General features: G+C 36.6%; 1 protein-coding gene across 1 annotated transcript; it reads left to right on the top strand.

Moving 5' to 3' along the window:
• Positions 1–521: 521 nt before the first annotated feature.
• On the top strand, positions 522–1,385 carry LOC105217261 (C-type lectin 37Db). The gene is made up of 3 exons (XM_011192184.3): positions 522–674; positions 729–796; positions 858–1,385. Exons 1-3 carry the CDS (start codon positions 590–592, stop codon positions 1,320–1,322), a joined length of 618 nt encoding a protein of 205 aa, XP_011190486.2. The 5' UTR covers positions 522–589; the 3' UTR covers positions 1,323–1,385.
• The last annotated feature ends 15,919 nt before the right edge of the window (positions 1,386–17,304 follow it).

Here is a 17,304-nt window from a genome sequence, read left to right as displayed (position 1 = left end):
AATATTGTCCTAAGATTTAAGTGTTTCGAAACTACTGTTATCGGTAAGTCTCAGCTCGCAACACTACTGTGGGGAATATTGCGCAAGTTTGGTTGATACTTATTATTTCAGATGTAACGGAAGATATAGTAAACTACAAAACTACAATAAGTGAGTGGCGACTTATAGATCTACAAGAAAAGTAACTTACTTTTGAATAACTTTGATTTTTTCTTCATGTGAGAAATACTACAGATGTGGGGAATACATATGTATGTATATTGTTTAACTCACTTCTCGCGAGTAAACATTCCATAAACATACTTTTGATAAATACATTTTGCTCAATGTTATTAAAATATGCATTGGTGTGGCTGAAGCGATAGTACTTAATCAGTGGGGAAATACAGTGTTGCAGAATTGTATAAATTACCATATGTACATATATATACACTCAATATATATACATAATACATATGATAAAAATACCATTACCATGCCCGGATGCCCGGATTATTAATATAAATATAAATTATTAAACTTGCGATATTTTCATTTTAAGTTTAATACTGTACCTAGCTGGACGCGCAGGCACCCGAAATATTTAAAAATGGAATTCCTACAATATAGTTTATTATTTTCACTTTTTATTAATTCTTTATTTTATACTACATGTACTACATCGGTTCAAGAGGGTAAGACACTGTCATCGTAATGAGTTTAATTATTGAATATTCGAAAATTCATAGAAGTCGGTATGGATTTACATCCCTTCGTTAAGATTGGCAGCAAATATTATTTAGTGCACGCTTTAGAGGTGATAGAGTGAAATACAATTATAATTTAATATTATATTTAAAATAATATTCTCATTGTAGCTGAATTGGCATGGAGCTGCACACTTGTGTCGCTCTTACGATAGTGATTTACTAACGATTGAATCGGAAGCTGAAATGAATGCTCTATTCTCACATTTAAGAGGACTTTATAGTTTCGCACACATTTGGACGAGTAGCAATGATTTGTCAGACGAGGGAAAATATGTGTCACTTAATAGTGGGCGCCCAATGATTTATACATTCTGGGGACCCAACGAACCGAATAACGCGGGCGATGTGGAGGACTGTGTAGAAGTTTTGCTAAACAATGTTAGTTTTACAATGAACGACAATAATTGTTCAAAAAAAATGCGTGTTATATGTGAAAAGCGTTTACCGTTAAATACGCGTAATTCTGCCACAAACGAATTATCGATGTGTGAACAACTCACTACGAATTGTACTTTGAAAGCACTTGTGGATGCATATCTACAAACGTCAAATATAAACAACTGCAGAGCATAATAATATGTACATATGTATGTTTTTATGAATTTTCATTAATAAAAAATGTAGTGATAACTCATTGCCGGATGTGATTTTTTATGTTTCACAATAATCAATATGAAAAGGTTTCGAAAATGCATATTGGAAGCGATAGTTTTGTTGTGAAGCCTAGTATGAGAGTATGTAACATACGTATAGGCAGAGAAGAACTTATAAGTATAGCTAAAATAGTACTAAACAAGAAATAAAAATACGTTTTGGTATTTCGGTCTGAACTCTTAGCCAAAGTTTTTGCACACTCTTAGGGGCTCTTTCATAAACAAACAATAATTTTTTAAGTAAAATTAAATTTTCCATGGAATTCAGTTCCGGACTTTGTGCAGGACACTTTAGAACTTTAAAATGTTTATCGGCTAATAATCTGTCACGCTTTTGGCTATGTGTTTTGGGTCTACATCTTGCTAGAACATGAACTCTTCGGAATACATATTAGCAAATCTCACCGAATTTTTGCAAATTTGATTTGAAAATATCAAGATATTCTTTTTTTACACAATCCTTTAAATTTTCAATTGTGGGCCAAGATGCCACTAGCTAAAACAACCTCGAACCATTGAACTAGCTCCGCCATGTTACAGAGTTTGCTTCACCTGTTGTTTTTGCAGTGTTTTCCGTGGTCCGTGCCAGACTTATTGTTTTGCATCTGATTGGAAACGATTGAATTATGTTTCATCTGATCATATTATGAGTTTCCAGTCTTCTACGTTCCAATCTTTGACATCATTACAAAATTTTAACTACGCTTTCACATGCTAGTGGGACAATGAAGATTTTTTGTTTGATAGCTGAGTCTAAACTAATTCGTCGAAGGGTTCTACGAGCCGACGATTGACTAACATTCTTATTTATTTGTTCTGCAGCTAATTTTGATGTTATGGAATAGTTACGCCTCATAATTCGTTGCATAACTCGAGCTTCTAATGCCATGAGTAACCTCCGGCAGGCTATATCATTCGAAACGGGCTCCTTTTTTGTGTGCATATGACCGTACTGTGATCCTATTATAATTTTTGGGCAATTTTTCGAGATAATTGCTTATCTTTTGGCAACCTACATATATTTAATTCCGATATTTTATGCAATTTTTTACGTTTTACGGAAATTGTGGAACTGAGTACGTATGAATCGCTTTAACTATGCTTTTCAACACAAACACTTAAAATATAGTCGGTAACGGTACTTACCGTAATCGGTTTGCATTTTTAAAGAATGCTAAGCCAGTTAAATCATGCCGTGCAAATTTGGAGTTATATACAATATTATAGCAATAGAATTGTTCCATTTAATTTATTATTCCTATTGTTTTCGTTTTCTATTAGTTGAATAAAAAATCCATTAAATAAAAAAAAAATATTGGTTAAAATTGCTTCATTTGAACGGATTTTATGAACAGTTAAGTGTAAAAATGACAAACATTCATCCATTATTGTTCGCCACTCTACATGTATCAAAATGATCAAAATGACGAGACAATTTGAAATACTGCCGTCCGTTTGTCCAAAAAAAATTAGCTAAAAATTTAGATATCTTAATGCAAATGGGTGGATAGACATTCTCCTTGGCTGACAAGATGCTAACCAAAAAACCTAAAATATATAAAATGCCACTTCTCATACAACAATAATTTGCATTCAAGTAAATTTTTTTCATTTTTGAAGTGTAGTGTAGAAGATATCGGAAAATAATTTTGAACAAATACAGCATTAATATAATTTCGTTCGTTTAAAAATTGTAGAAATCGGGCTATAACTTTTCAAGGTCACAGATACCGAACATGACAATATCAGTGTTAATTTTTTACCGAAAATATCAGTAAATCTCTCAGACACCTTAAAGACCTTCACAGCGAATAATAACATATAATAATGTGCCTCTAGATATACCTAATATTAGGTTTTTAAACATCTGGTAGCCTTAATAGCCCATATAATTCTGAATTTACTGTATTTCGGTGGTTAAAATTAGTAAAATCGGCCCAAAAATCCATTGGTCTCATATACCATTTGTAATAATTTTCGTTATCATAGTGAACATTTACCGAATAGGTGGATAAAATTGTGTTTTATGTTATTGAAACAGTTTCTTAAGTATAAACTTACGCCTAACACCACGTAAGTATTGGTATAGTGATGAAATCATAGTGTATTGGTATGGTGATGAATAAACATTCCACTTGTCTTCATTCTTCCATTGAAAATGATTTTCGCTCTAATCGAAATGGGGTATTTCTTAATAAAAATTGTGACATTTAAACTTCGTAAATTTCTGCACCGAATTCCCTTCCGTACTTGTTATCTCTGCTGATGTATAATATATAGACAAAAACAAAAACTCAACTACTAAATAATATATATAGTAATCTGTGTAAAGCGATAGAATCTAATCAGTGGGAAAAAAATTGAATAAATTACTAATTCATGCATATTTTCATATTTTTTGTCTTTAACTAATAGTTTAGTATATTTTCACTACTTTATTTGACTCTATTATACTCGGGTGGTAACTTTGGTTTGACACCATCTGTCATATTAGTATACTCGTATAGTGCAAATTACCGGTATTTAGTAAACTTACAACTTATTTAAACTTTACAACCTATTCTATCGGAAGCTCTCAATTAACTCCAGTTTTCGGCTGCCAGATCATTGCAGCGTCTTTCAGGCAGTGGTAGCTGCCATTAAAGTAGCAGTAGATATACTGCTTCGAAGTGCAGTAACCTTCAGAGAAGTGTGTATTCATTCCGATAGTGGAGCGGCAATAATCCCAGGCATTCCGCTTTATTGGTTACGGAATGGCTACTGCACAACTTAAAAAGTGCTGTCGCATCCTCCACGTAGCTTAGTTCTCAATCCCACGAAATATATGTAGGCAAGCATCTGCGGGCCTATATGGAGATAAAACTAGTAGAACCCAAAGTTATTAGTAGCATGTAAGGCTTTGCTAAATTCGTGTGTAACCGAACATTTTATACTCTCGCAATTTATTTATTTAATTTTTTAATATTATCGGCTATAACCAGCTAAACGGTTTCAACGCCAATCACCTACAAGATAACACACAATTTGACCCACATATTTGTCATATATATGGTGTAAAGTCCATTGAAAGTTGGAAGTCCTAATATAAGGTATATGAGAGCTAGAAGAAGTTATGACTCGATTTAACGAATTTTCACTACGGAGACATATTATTGGACGAAAGATATTCCCTCTGAGTTTCTTCAAAATATTTGAAAGCCTTACCCATATTTTCGGTAAAAAAAATAAGAAGCACTGAGGTCCTCATGTTCGATATATGGGGCCTTGAAAACTTATTGTCCGATTTCGACGATTTTTAGAAGAGCGATGCCACTCTTTAAATGCAGTATGTTTGCAGAGTTCTGTTCCTATATCTTCACTAGTAAAGTAAACGATTCAAATCGAATTCAAAGTTCTGGTTAATGGAAAGTAGGCGTGGTTGTGATCCGATTTGGCTTATTTTCACAACATTTGGATGTCAGGAAAATATTACGAACCGATTTCATTGAAATTGGTAGAGTAGTTTCTGAGATATGGTTTTTGACCCATAAGTGGGCGGATCCGCGCCCATTTAAACCTTTGTATACCAATTTGAGTGCAGCCCTTCTGTATCATATTTATAATGAAATTTAAGATTTCTGGTGTTTTTCCTTATTCAATTAAAGCATTTTTAATAGTTTTCAAAATAACCTTTGTATGGGAGGTGGGCGTGGTTATAATCCAATTTTCTCCATTTTTGGACTGTATAAGGTAGTACCTAAAAGAAACGACTCTAGAGAGTTTGGTTCATATAGCTCTAGTAGTTAATGATCATTTATATATATATAACCCCATATCTAACTTATTTATTTCTGGGTGACACAATTAACAGTTATGTGAACAAAACTATAATACTCTCTTCAGCAACTTTGTTGCGAAAGTATAAAAATGAGGTTAATTTCTATTCTATTGTGGGAAGACTGCAAGCCTAGAAAAATGTCAAAGGTGCCCATACAAACCATTAATATATATGAAATCTCTCTGATATTTGAATGTAATTCATGGAAATCTTTTTTTCTAATAGTGTGTTTCTGTACCAATATACTTCCCCTAACCCTGATATACCTAATTGTGTTTTTTTTTTTTTTAATCCGCTGTACTTTATTCCGCATATATGGGTTAATATGTGAGATATTTTAGCAAAAGTAAGTGAGCGTATATTCTTGGATATAGTGTGCCATGGTGGTGAAAATCGATTCAGGAAGTAACCCAGACCCCATATCTATACTACTATTATAAAGAAGAAAGATTTGTATGTATGTTTGTTATGAATAAACTCAAAAACTAGTGTGCCGATTTCAAAAATTCTTTTACCATTGGAAAGCTACATTCACCACGAAGAACATAGGCTATATTTATTGCTACAATCTCAACTTTCTGGAAATAGTTCCCAGGTGAGGGTATCAAATAGGCTCCGTGATAGAGAATCTTAATCTGAAACCGAAAATCGTCTTGCAAGTCCAGCATTCTCAACGCTTTATATTCGGAGTGAAAGACAACGGACACCAAAGACTAGAGGTCGTGGAACCGAGTAACACCTTAAATAATGAGCCGCAAATATAGCAAAATGTGCACACACACGTATGTATGTATATACTTAAATATGTGTTATTGAAACTAAAATTTTAGCCTTAAACGACTTGCTCCAGGCTATTATTCGCAGCTATTTAAGGTGTGTGGCGTCAGCTTATGTGTGTGTAGGTTAGCTCGTGTTTGTGTGTGTGAGCGTGTGCTTTGCCTGTCGGCGTTGAAGGCAAAACAGCATCGCATAAATCTTCACCTGAGGTGACATTGCCTCAGTGGACAAACGAGCTGACAAAAACACAGACATACATACATATGCAGAAGTCAATATATACACATTATATACATTTCTATACAGTTATAAAGTGCCATATAATATATATAGGCGCGCGTTGCGTGCATTCTGCCATACATACATACATACATAGTTGCAGGATAATAAATTGCAAGTATCCTGAAATAAATATTCCATACAAAATGTTAGGCTAAAGAAAGTACAACAACAATGCAGTATGCATATATGTATGTATGTAAGTCGTGGCGGCAAGTGTGTTGGCGACGACGACAAACGACATTTGCTGCTGCTGCTATTGATAAGAATCTTCAACAATTTCGCACATGACCAACAAGGCATTACTTTATAAAGCTGCTATAAACTAAACGATGACATAGCGGTGCAACAGCAACAACAAAAAAACAACATACAAAGATAAGGTATAATAGAACGAAGTCAAAGTGGTGGCAAGTTCGAGCAAATCGCATAGGTGACATATGTGTTTTTGTGTATTTGTGCATTTAAACGACCACATATAATGAAAAGTATATGAACTTTAAATGTATGTATGTATGTGACACACAGCCCACTTTTTGTACCGCTTAGCGCTGCTACTCGCTACCAATCGACTGCTTGCATAGCACTGCTGATAGCATCAACACAACAAACACACACACACAAACTAACAGTTTGGCATGAATTTTCTTATCGCCGCTCTGTTGTAGGAAATACTTGTCAAGCGTTACAAACAGACATTCATTGATATATTTAGCATTCACTTGTGTGACGCATAAGTCGCTGCAGACAGGCTATAATGTTTAGCTGATAACGAAATAGAATTAGTAGAGCCAAATATAGTATGCGCAAAGAATGACCTTTTATGCAGAAAACATACAATACGGACTGCTGCAGTGCATTGTAACAAGAATAGTTGGAATTTTTAACCCATCAAGAAAATATATATATTTAAAGGGTGTGTTTTTAGATATGTGAGTTTTGAGAAGAAATCAAATGCATATAATTTAATGTTATGGCCAAGATTAACAAACTGATTATTAGTCAATTAACAGCTATCACAAACGACCAATTCCGAAATAAGTATTGCCTCATTGAAAAGCAGACGTCACAAAAAAAAACACCTGTTATATGTATACATAAGTATGAGTTGCAGTACTTAATCAACAGTGATTAAGTTGTGGTCAAATAATGAATTTAATAAACAATTATTCAAAAGAGAGGCAAGTGAAAATTTTACACAAATCAATTCGAAACAATAAAGTCATGTGTAAAATTTAATAGAATAACGAAAACGTCAAATATAGATACGAGGGCTGAGGTAATTCCTGAACCGATGTCATTCATTTTCACCAGCAATGTACACTATATATACTATACTATACTATACGCTCACTTAATTTTGCTAAGATATCTCAAAATTATCTTCATAGGTTTCTTATGTATACATTATAATGTGAAGGAATCAGATAGAATTCAAAATTGAGTTATAAGATAAGTAGTTGTGGTTGTGAACCGATTTGACCATTTTTTATCCGTGTTATCAGGGTGTCAAGAAGTTCCTGAGATGTGGTTTTTGACCCATAAGTGAGCGACGCCACGCCCATTTCCCATTTTGTAAAAAAATCTGAGTGCAGCTTCCACCTGCCATTTCTTCTGTACAATTTAGTGTTTCTGACGTTTTTCGTTGTTAGTGAGTTAAAGCTCGTTTAGTAATTTTCAACCTAACCTTTGTATGGGAGGTGGGCGTGGTTATTATTCGATTTAAACTATTTTCATGGTGTGTGGTGGGGTACGTAAGAGAAACGACTGTATAAAATTTATATAGATTCATTGGTTTGCGAGATATATATAAATAACCGATTTGGGGGTTGGGCCACGCCCACTTCCCCAAAAAAATTACATCCAAATATGATCCATTTTAGTGCAATCCTTTATTCCAAACTTAACTTCTATAACTTTATTTATGGCTTAGTTATGACACTTTATGTGTTTTTGGTTTACGCCATTTTGTGGGCGTGGCAATGGTCCGATTCTGCCCATTTTCGAAAGCAACCTCCTCAGGGTGCCAAGGAATACGTGTTCCAAGTTTCCAAGATCTCAAGTTGTCCGTTGCACGGACAGATGGACGAACAGACGGACAGACAGACATCCGGATTTCAACTCTTCTCGTCATCCTTATCATTTTGATATATAACCCTATATCTAACTTGTTTAGTTTTATGACTTACAAACAACCGTTATGTGAACAAAACTATAATACTCTCTTAGCAACTTCTGTTGCGAGAGTATAAAAATATATAACAGTTGATCGGTTATCGGGTAGCCGGCAGTGTATAGGGCAAAAACTGATTTCTCAATTAAAAATTTGATTGATCAATTAATTTGGCTGTATGAAAAGGCTATTATATGGGCATCACGGCTTCAAGAAAATATCAAATATTTTCAAAATTATTTTTATTAAATTCTATAACATTTCTAGAATATCTTCGGCAATTACAAATCGATCTGTGTAAAAATTTTGGAGACACACTCTGATGGGTAGCTGGTATTTTCACTCAAAACTTGAAACTCGTTTTTTTTTTGCAAAACCGGTGCTATTCAACCGATCTTGGTGAGACATGTCTTCGAGATACAATTTACAAGGAATTGGAGGAAGGATTGTATTCAATTACACGCCTACACTATATATAACCAAAAGAAGCCAATTGCGTTGGGGAGCTTCAGGGGTTAGGTGGGTTTCAGAGGCTAAAAACAAGGGCATTTTCATAATTTGAACAAAATCCATTCATACCTTTTTGAGATATCGTGTCCACCGACTTGAAAATTTAATTTTTGAGATAAATGCGTTTAAAGTTTTACATTCGTACTGACGTGGACGGATATATGAAACTTCTAAAGGGTATATCTCTCCGAATATTGCCTGGTTTGGTTTGATATTTTTGGATAATATTTTAAACATATTGCACTATTTAAAGACAATAAATTTTTGTATTCAAATTTTGAAATTTTGAAAGCCACCTGAGTACTGACGCCAGAAACGACACGTTTCGTAAAGAAACAGGACTTTTTGCAGAATTTTGAATTGAAAACACAAAACTCTATCCTCTGCATACTAAATATACATATGTACATATCTACATTGCAACAACTTTCTATAAATAAATGACCACCCACAGTGGTTAACTCAAATTCCTTTGAAATTTTGTCGCTGACAATAAATTAAGTCGATTTATTGCAACGATAAGCGAGTTTCAATGTGCTCAGCGCAACTACCAAACCACCGAGAGACCGAACTTATGTTATGTCTGTGTACTACATGCCTTACGCACAGTTTACTTACTCCTTGTCACCTGTCGACTTCACTGCCACTTTGACACAAAGCTATGCGTAATTTATTTGCTTAACATTCGTGAATTGTGAATTGTGTCGGTTGCTTACAATTCAAAGTCTATTGGTGATATCAACGCCGTCAGAGGTGAAAGGTGAACTGGACAACAATTACAGCGGTATACCAACAAATGCGTGTGACGACAGAGAGACGTACGTAAGTACCTAGGTATATAAATATATGAAGACAAGAACTCACTATTCTGTTCAAATATAAAACAAGCTCGTCCCGAAACCATTAAAATTGATCTCGTAGTATTTCATTCAAAGGAATGGTCAGCAATTGTGTCATTAATATACTTCATCTGCTGCCCGGAAGCCATTAATAAAACAGTTGATCCGACCAGAGACAAACAGCAAAATCTATAATTTCACTGAACTTACTGTTTAAGGCTATGCAACAATTCTAAAGCTGCCGCATTCAATTCTAATAAAAACTAGGCGAATATGATCTTGTTTGCCTCTTTTCAGACCACAAATCTGACCTCAAAGTCAAAACCTCGTTCGATCGATCAAGTAGGCCAGAGACTGGGTTCCATGTATGAGAAAGTAATTAAAAAACTGTTCGGATAGAATATCTAATACCTAGGTAGGTGGTAGAAATTTCCATCTATTTGAGAGAGTTGACGGGTTTTAAGGCTGTTCAGCTTTTCGGTCTATTTTAACGTTAGGTAGTTAGTATTTGAAGATTGGCTGGGTATTGTGTTGAAGTATTGTGTAGAAAGCTAACATAGGCAATGTCTCACTTGATTTTTCGCAGATATTTGTTTTGACGAATTTGATTTTCGAAATTTAATCGGGGCGACTATACAAGATTTTGCAATCTTTATAATGACGATTCCTAGATTCTCGTTGCATTATGATTTTCATGGGGTCTGCTCTTTTTTGATACCCATGAAGAAATTCGAATAGCAATTGCCCGCTTGAAGAACAACAAAGCGGCGAGGCCGATGTATTACCTTCCGAGCTATTCAAATACGGCGACGAACTGACCTTATGGACTGGCCTGACTGGACCTTATCAGTTTGGCTTTAGACCAGGAAAATCCACCATGGTCCAGATATTTACCATGCGCAAAATCCTGGAAAAGAGAGAAAAGAATCGACACTCATCACCTTTTCATCGATTTTAAAGCTGTCGTTGAGCAACACCAAAAGCTCCGTCAGGATCGGGAATGATCTCTCCGAGCCGTTCGTTACCAAACGAGGCTTCAGACAGGGTGCCTCACTAAATAGAGAAGGTACAATATTTTATAAGAGTGTACAACTGCTGACAAAACAAAAAGTCAGTGCACTCGCGTCTTGGCTCTCACGTCACTGTTGACAATTATAGCTTCGAAGTCGTAGATAGTTTCGTCTACTTTGGAACCCACATTAACAACATCAACAACGTCAGCCTCGAAAACAACGCAGAATCACTCTTGCCAACAGGTCCAACTGAGTAGGCAATTGAAAAGTAAAGTCCTCTCTCGACGAACCAAAATCAAATTCTATAAGTCGCTCATTATTGCCGTCCTGATGTATGGCGCTGAAGCGTGGACGATGACAACATCCGATGAGACGAATCTTGGGGTTTTCGAGAGAAAGGTTCTGCGTAAGATTTATGGTCCTCTTAATATTGGCAATTGGCGAATACCGCAGACGATGGGACGATGAGCTGTACGATATATACAATGACATAGTTCAACGAATAAAAAGACAGCTGCTCCGCTTCTTACGTATGGAGGAAGACGCGGAAGAGGACGACCTCCAGTCCGATGGAAAGACCAAGTGGAAAGTGATCTGTCGTCACTTGGTGTTTCCGGTTGGCTCCAAAAAGCAAAACAGAGGAATGAGTGGGCGCTCTGATATATATATATATAGTTGCGTTAGCTATTTAGTTAATAGCTTTCAAATTATAGTAATAATTCTTCGAATATCTATCTGAGAAGTTCTTTTGACCATTTGACCAACTTATTGACCAACAGTACATTACTTGCGAGGCTTACATGGAATATGAAGTGTCTACACCAGAGTAACAATTTTATATTTGAAATATTTAAGTAGCGCTGTGCATTTGCGATGGCAACAATAAAGACAATACTATTTACTTTGGCGCCAAAGTTGCATCCGTTTTGACCATTGGCCAATATTTGTTTTGATTTCTCGCTCTATTTACTGCTTTACTCTAAGCGCAACCGCCATGCTTGTACGCTCTTATTTCACCACTTCACTCCACTCCGTTGGGGCGCTATTCAATATGTTTCGACTTTGTGCTGTGGTGGCAATTGTTGCCACAACACGCTTTGTTGTACCTCTATTGTTTCCTTGTTGTAGGGCCAAACAAATATACCGCAATTGCACTGCTGCTGGCTGACTGCCACAGCCACTGCTACAGCAATGGTGATGAGTTTTTGTTTGCGTGCCACAAACGTTGTTGCAACAGCTGCTGTCGCTGCATTGACATGACTGCTGCTGTGATTGCCATTGAAGCGCCTTCGGTTTAGCTTGGTTGTTGTTGTTATTATTTAGTTTTCTATTTCTTTTTCCACTTCTTTGTTGCTATTTGCTGCTAGTGTAAAACTGATTAGTGTATAAATTTGCCAAGCGCCGCAGCGCCATCTATGCACTCGCACCGCTTATTCGAAGCTGCTGCGTTCCTCCTTTGCTACAGAGCATACAAATCCCGTTACTTGCTTGCACTAGCTCGTACGTTTCGCCCGTCGCGTGTTTCTCTTTCGCCTTTCGTGGCATTTCATTTGTTCGATTTATCTTTTCACAAAAATTGAATGATTGCATTCTGTAATACCATCAACCTACATTAATATCGAAATACAATAAATTATGATTTTCGCAGTGAAGTTTTGCAATGAAATCAAAAAAAATGGAGGGAAATTGAAATGCTCACAAAATGGAATCAGTTGAATTGAGTTGCATTGCATTTGGTAAATGAGATTTCATAAGAGTTTGTGTATTTTCCAGTTCACTTCCCCGTTGTTACATCGGTTTTGCAGGATTATTCTATATACATACAGATCCACTATTTCCTTATTCATATCCTTTACATTTGTTTCCTTTCATTTCAACCCCTCTTCAACAACGATTTTGGCTTATTTAATTTCGTTTTCTTTTTAGTTTTTGTAGTTTAACATTTTTCTTGTTGCTGCTGGCAGAGGTCTTATGAAATTTCATAGTCTATTTAGTCATATCGCATTTGTTTCGTGGTGGTGGTTGGCTCATTCACTTAAGTCATTTATATGATACATTCTGGTTGATTGACAAATGTTGCTGTTGGTGTGCGCTTCAACCCTCTACTGGGACCTCGTGGACCACAGCACTGCAATTTATTGCTGTATGCGGAATTCAGTGTTACATCAGCTGCGGCTTCTCAGCTCGAGTGTCCGATTACATAAGCATCAATTCAAGGGATGAATTAATTTTAATAGCACAAATATTTTCCGAAAGAGGGTCGGTTGTTGGTTTTTTTTCTCGATTTGGGATAATTCAATTATTATCTCATTATTTAGCAAACCTGTGAGATGTAATCGAGTGTTTAGTCAGCAGGCTCTAAACTTCCGTTAATAGTTTCTTTAATGATGGAATTGAGGATAGTTTTAATTCTGGTAATGGGAATACCCTCTCGAATATTTGATAAAGTCTGCTCTATCTTAAAAAACTTCGATGAACTTTAAATGTTATATTGTCCAATTCTCAAAATGAGAGTGATCCTACGAACGATCTCATCGCTGTATTAGAGATCCATTTTTTCGCGTTAAATTGAAGGTTCTATTTAGCATCGTTAGAATGATTCGAGTTAGGTAAAATATGCACCGTTTTATTCGATAACTTGTTACCATTTTGAAAATAATTACTGCCGTTTTTATGAGATAAAAACCATGGTCACTATTGGCAAAAAACTAGGACAGTGGATTTTGAAAAGCTTCTCTTGAGGAGCAAAATCATTGTCCTTAGACCGAAACACGCGGTTATCACTTGGGATCAGGTCCGGGCAATATGGTGAATGTATACGAACCTTCAAATGAAGTTTCCATAGCTTCCGGCAAGTCACTTTCAATGTACGTGGCCTGAAGTTGTCTTGATGGAACCCAATCTATTTCCTATTGGCCAAAGCTTCTGATTGTCTCCTTCAGACGGTCCAGTTTACTACAGGTCCGAATTAAGAGTTTGACCGTAGGGGAGTAGGTCACAGTAGATAATTCCTCGCCAATCTCATCCAACATGTAGGAAAACCTTCCTTCATTCCTGGCATAGACGCTTGCGCCGGCTCATCGTGAATTAGTTACAACCGTTCTCATTTGACGTTGTCATAACTTCATCCCACTAATCATCCGAAAATGAATCGATTTTGTTACGATGATTGGAAAAGATTTTAACTCGAAGAAAGAAAATGAAATCCATTTCATTGGGGTCGGCTTAAAACTTTTTGAGGAATGACATAAGAAACATCTCTCACATCTCCAACCAATAATTTTGCGAAGCTTATTATACTATGTATTCATTGAATTCTGTGCTCATTAAATTCTATAGCACAATGCGATCTGGGGCATTACTCAATCAGTGCCGTAAGCCTACTAAAAGTCAATTAAGTGATCGATCTTTGTTATGAATTTTTGACATTTCACACCTCATTGCGCACCGAGAAGACACACACACACCTACTTTGAGGTCCTCTTAATCGATCTTCAGATCTAGTAGGACAAACTTAACAAGCCTTATAAGCACACACACGATCTGAGAAATAACTGCATATGTACTAACAGTTACTACAATGGACAACAATGCAATCGTTGAATGTGTCAATCAATGTCAATAAAATCATTGTAGCACAATGGAGAAGGAAAGAAGGGTGTCAGAGAGAGAGAGAGAAAGCAAAAGATAGAGAAAGAGAAGATAGTTTCTGGCATGGGTGAGTTGAAGGAGACAGACAAAATGTAACGGTTATTGATTCCATCTAAAGTGTTGCACAATTGTTTTTAACTGAATTTTGATTTTTGCTTACCACTTTGGGGCGGTTACTTGCAACAGTGGTTGTAACAGGACTGTGCTTTCTGTTTTTTTGAGTTTGGTTGGATTCTCATTGTCAATGTAAACAGAAGCCTTACATACTCATAGTCCTCGGTCTACACTGCCACCAACTTTGTTATTTTCTTTTACAGTTTACTTCGTTGTCGATCAATCAAGGGCAACAAAAGTTTATGACAACAAAATGACAATTCCTCGTATGAGTGACAGCGAGTCAACGGGGTAGTGGCGCAGCTGTGTTGACAAAACAATGCAAGTGTCAATGAACCCACATTTTTTCTGAGATAACATACATAATTGTACACATCGGCGTATCTGGGGGTTTGTCGAACCTTGCAGAGTGGCGAATCGAACGAACAATTTCCCTTAGATTGGCATATTCAGCATTATTTCATTCATTCATTAGGTACTTATTGCAAGGTCACAGTCTGACAGGCCTAGACGGCTAATGACATGATTTTGAAACCTTAATATTACATAGAAATCACTCAAATTCATAAGTTTGTTGTAGTTGTTGTAACCGTTATTTAGATTGCTTGAAGGGAGAATATGACTTAAGAGTCAGCGAGGTCAGAAGGTCCAAACAACAAGCTGTTTTGGTGGAGTCGGACAATAGAGAGTCCTCTCTTTGGACAATTCTCACGACAGACGGCTCTGTGGTATCGGAATTGACTCGATCTTTATCCGACCAAGGACTGTGCTTTTAGCGATCTAACCCTGTTTGAATCGGTAAATCGCAAGTAAATCGGATCGCAGAATAAATATAAATATATTCGTCCCGGAACGATGTTCTGTATGAGTTATTCGATGATATCGACATAGTTCAGCGAATAAAAAGATACGTTGGAGTACCCGCTGGTTAGCCGAGGAAGACCTCCACGCCGTTGGAAAGACCCGGTGGAGAAGGACCTGACAGCACTTGGTATTTCCAACTGGCGCCAAACTGCCGAAAGGACGATTCGTTCGTTGTAAACTCGCCCGGTTCCTACCACAATCAAGAAGAAGAATATATTCGTCTCGAGAAAACGATTGTTGTTGTGGAAATTCCTGGCTAAGAGACTACAAGATAACTTAAGAAACCGATTGTTCAGATAAGTTTATTGGGATTATAATTATTTTAAACACCCTTGAGGTACTCTTAAATGTACCTCTATGGTCCATTCATTCAAGAAAGACGAAAACACTTGAGAATAGCTGACTATCGACTATTATTTTAGATATGAAACATTTATCAGAGTATATGTATAAGCGTGTCCATACTTCAGTATACCGCTTTTGTGTACACGGGTTTAAGTGGAAAAACCATCTATAAGCGAAAGCCGCTGAAGTGCAGCATCGAATCTGTATAGCCCAATAGTACAAACAAGAAAGGGGTGACAAGGTTCGAGCGTAACCGAAGGCGAAGAAATCATTATATTCCATGTAGAGGATGTTGAGAAAATTTTTCCGGTAGTGTAGCTGTTGTAAGAAGTGCACATGAGCTCTATATAATATAGGTCCTTATATGGATCCACGCTATTCTCTCCTCTTTCTCGATAAGTTTATCATGAAGTCCACTACCTCTTCGGAACGAAATGTTGTTGGACAGCATGAAGGCACAGGTCATAAATTAGACGAAGTATCTACTACTGAAGCAATATAAGTCAATCTATAGATCTATAGATGTCTGTAATCATTTCTGGCACCCTTACTTTATGCTGGTGCAAACTACCATTACTTGGATACCCCCTATAACATGTTGCGCCAGTATGAAAAGCAAACCGGAAAAGTGAAAAGGAAAACAACAGCAAAAACAACAAATGCCAAATAGCCCAGCAGCCAGTCAGTCGATTCAAGCAATGCTTTTGTAAGCTGAAAAGTTATTTATTGGCAAGGCATTGCCTTAATGACTGCAATGCGAAAAATATTGCCTCCACACCACACCACACACACAACCACATGTATGTGAGAATGTGCATACGGTACTCACGCAAAAGTAAGCCAAGTCTGTGCAGAGCTGCAAAAGAACACAAGCAAATAAATCCTTTCATTGAAATCAATAAAAGTCCACACAGTTTACCGCGATGACGTTGTTGACCATTGCGCCTAGAATGCTGTTACAGTCACACATATATACGTATATATCATAGCCCAGTGAATTGCTCGCTGTTGGAATGTGTGCGCTCAAGCGCTCGCAGATTGTAAAAGGGCTATTCAAGCCAACTGACGCGCCAGGCGTTGTGGAAAAGTTGCTATGCTTGTTGAAAGATTGTGTACACAGTTTCCTATTTAATTGTTTGCCCGCTCTTGTTGTGGTGTTTGCTACAAAAAATTCTAAATATATCAATATGCATTGATGTAGGCCACAAGTGATGGCATTGTTGGTGTTTAGGTATTATAGAGTGAGACCAATGGGAGACCAGTAGCGGTGTTTCTAAGGCAGCACTCTAGCAGGCAGCTCCTAGTGTGTCAGCGTTGCAACACTGTTGCACAATATGTTGCATAATTTATCACAAATCCGCTAATAGTTAGTTCCGATCAGTTGGTGTGCGCACCGTTAAGAGCTTTGCACTTTTTCTCTTTTATTTAGATAAAGCAATTTCATGGTTTCCTAAGCTTCCGGGTATTGACGGTCAGGTGGGTTTTGCTGTGAGTTTGTTGGAATTACAGAAAATCATCTA

Source organism: Zeugodacus cucurbitae, chromosome 3 (genome assembly GCF_028554725.1).
Source record: "Zeugodacus cucurbitae isolate PBARC_wt_2022May chromosome 3, idZeuCucr1.2, whole genome shotgun sequence".
Lineage (NCBI taxonomy): Eukaryota > Metazoa > Arthropoda > Insecta > Diptera > Tephritidae > Zeugodacus > Zeugodacus cucurbitae.
This window is presented reverse-complemented; position numbering and strand designations above follow the sequence as displayed.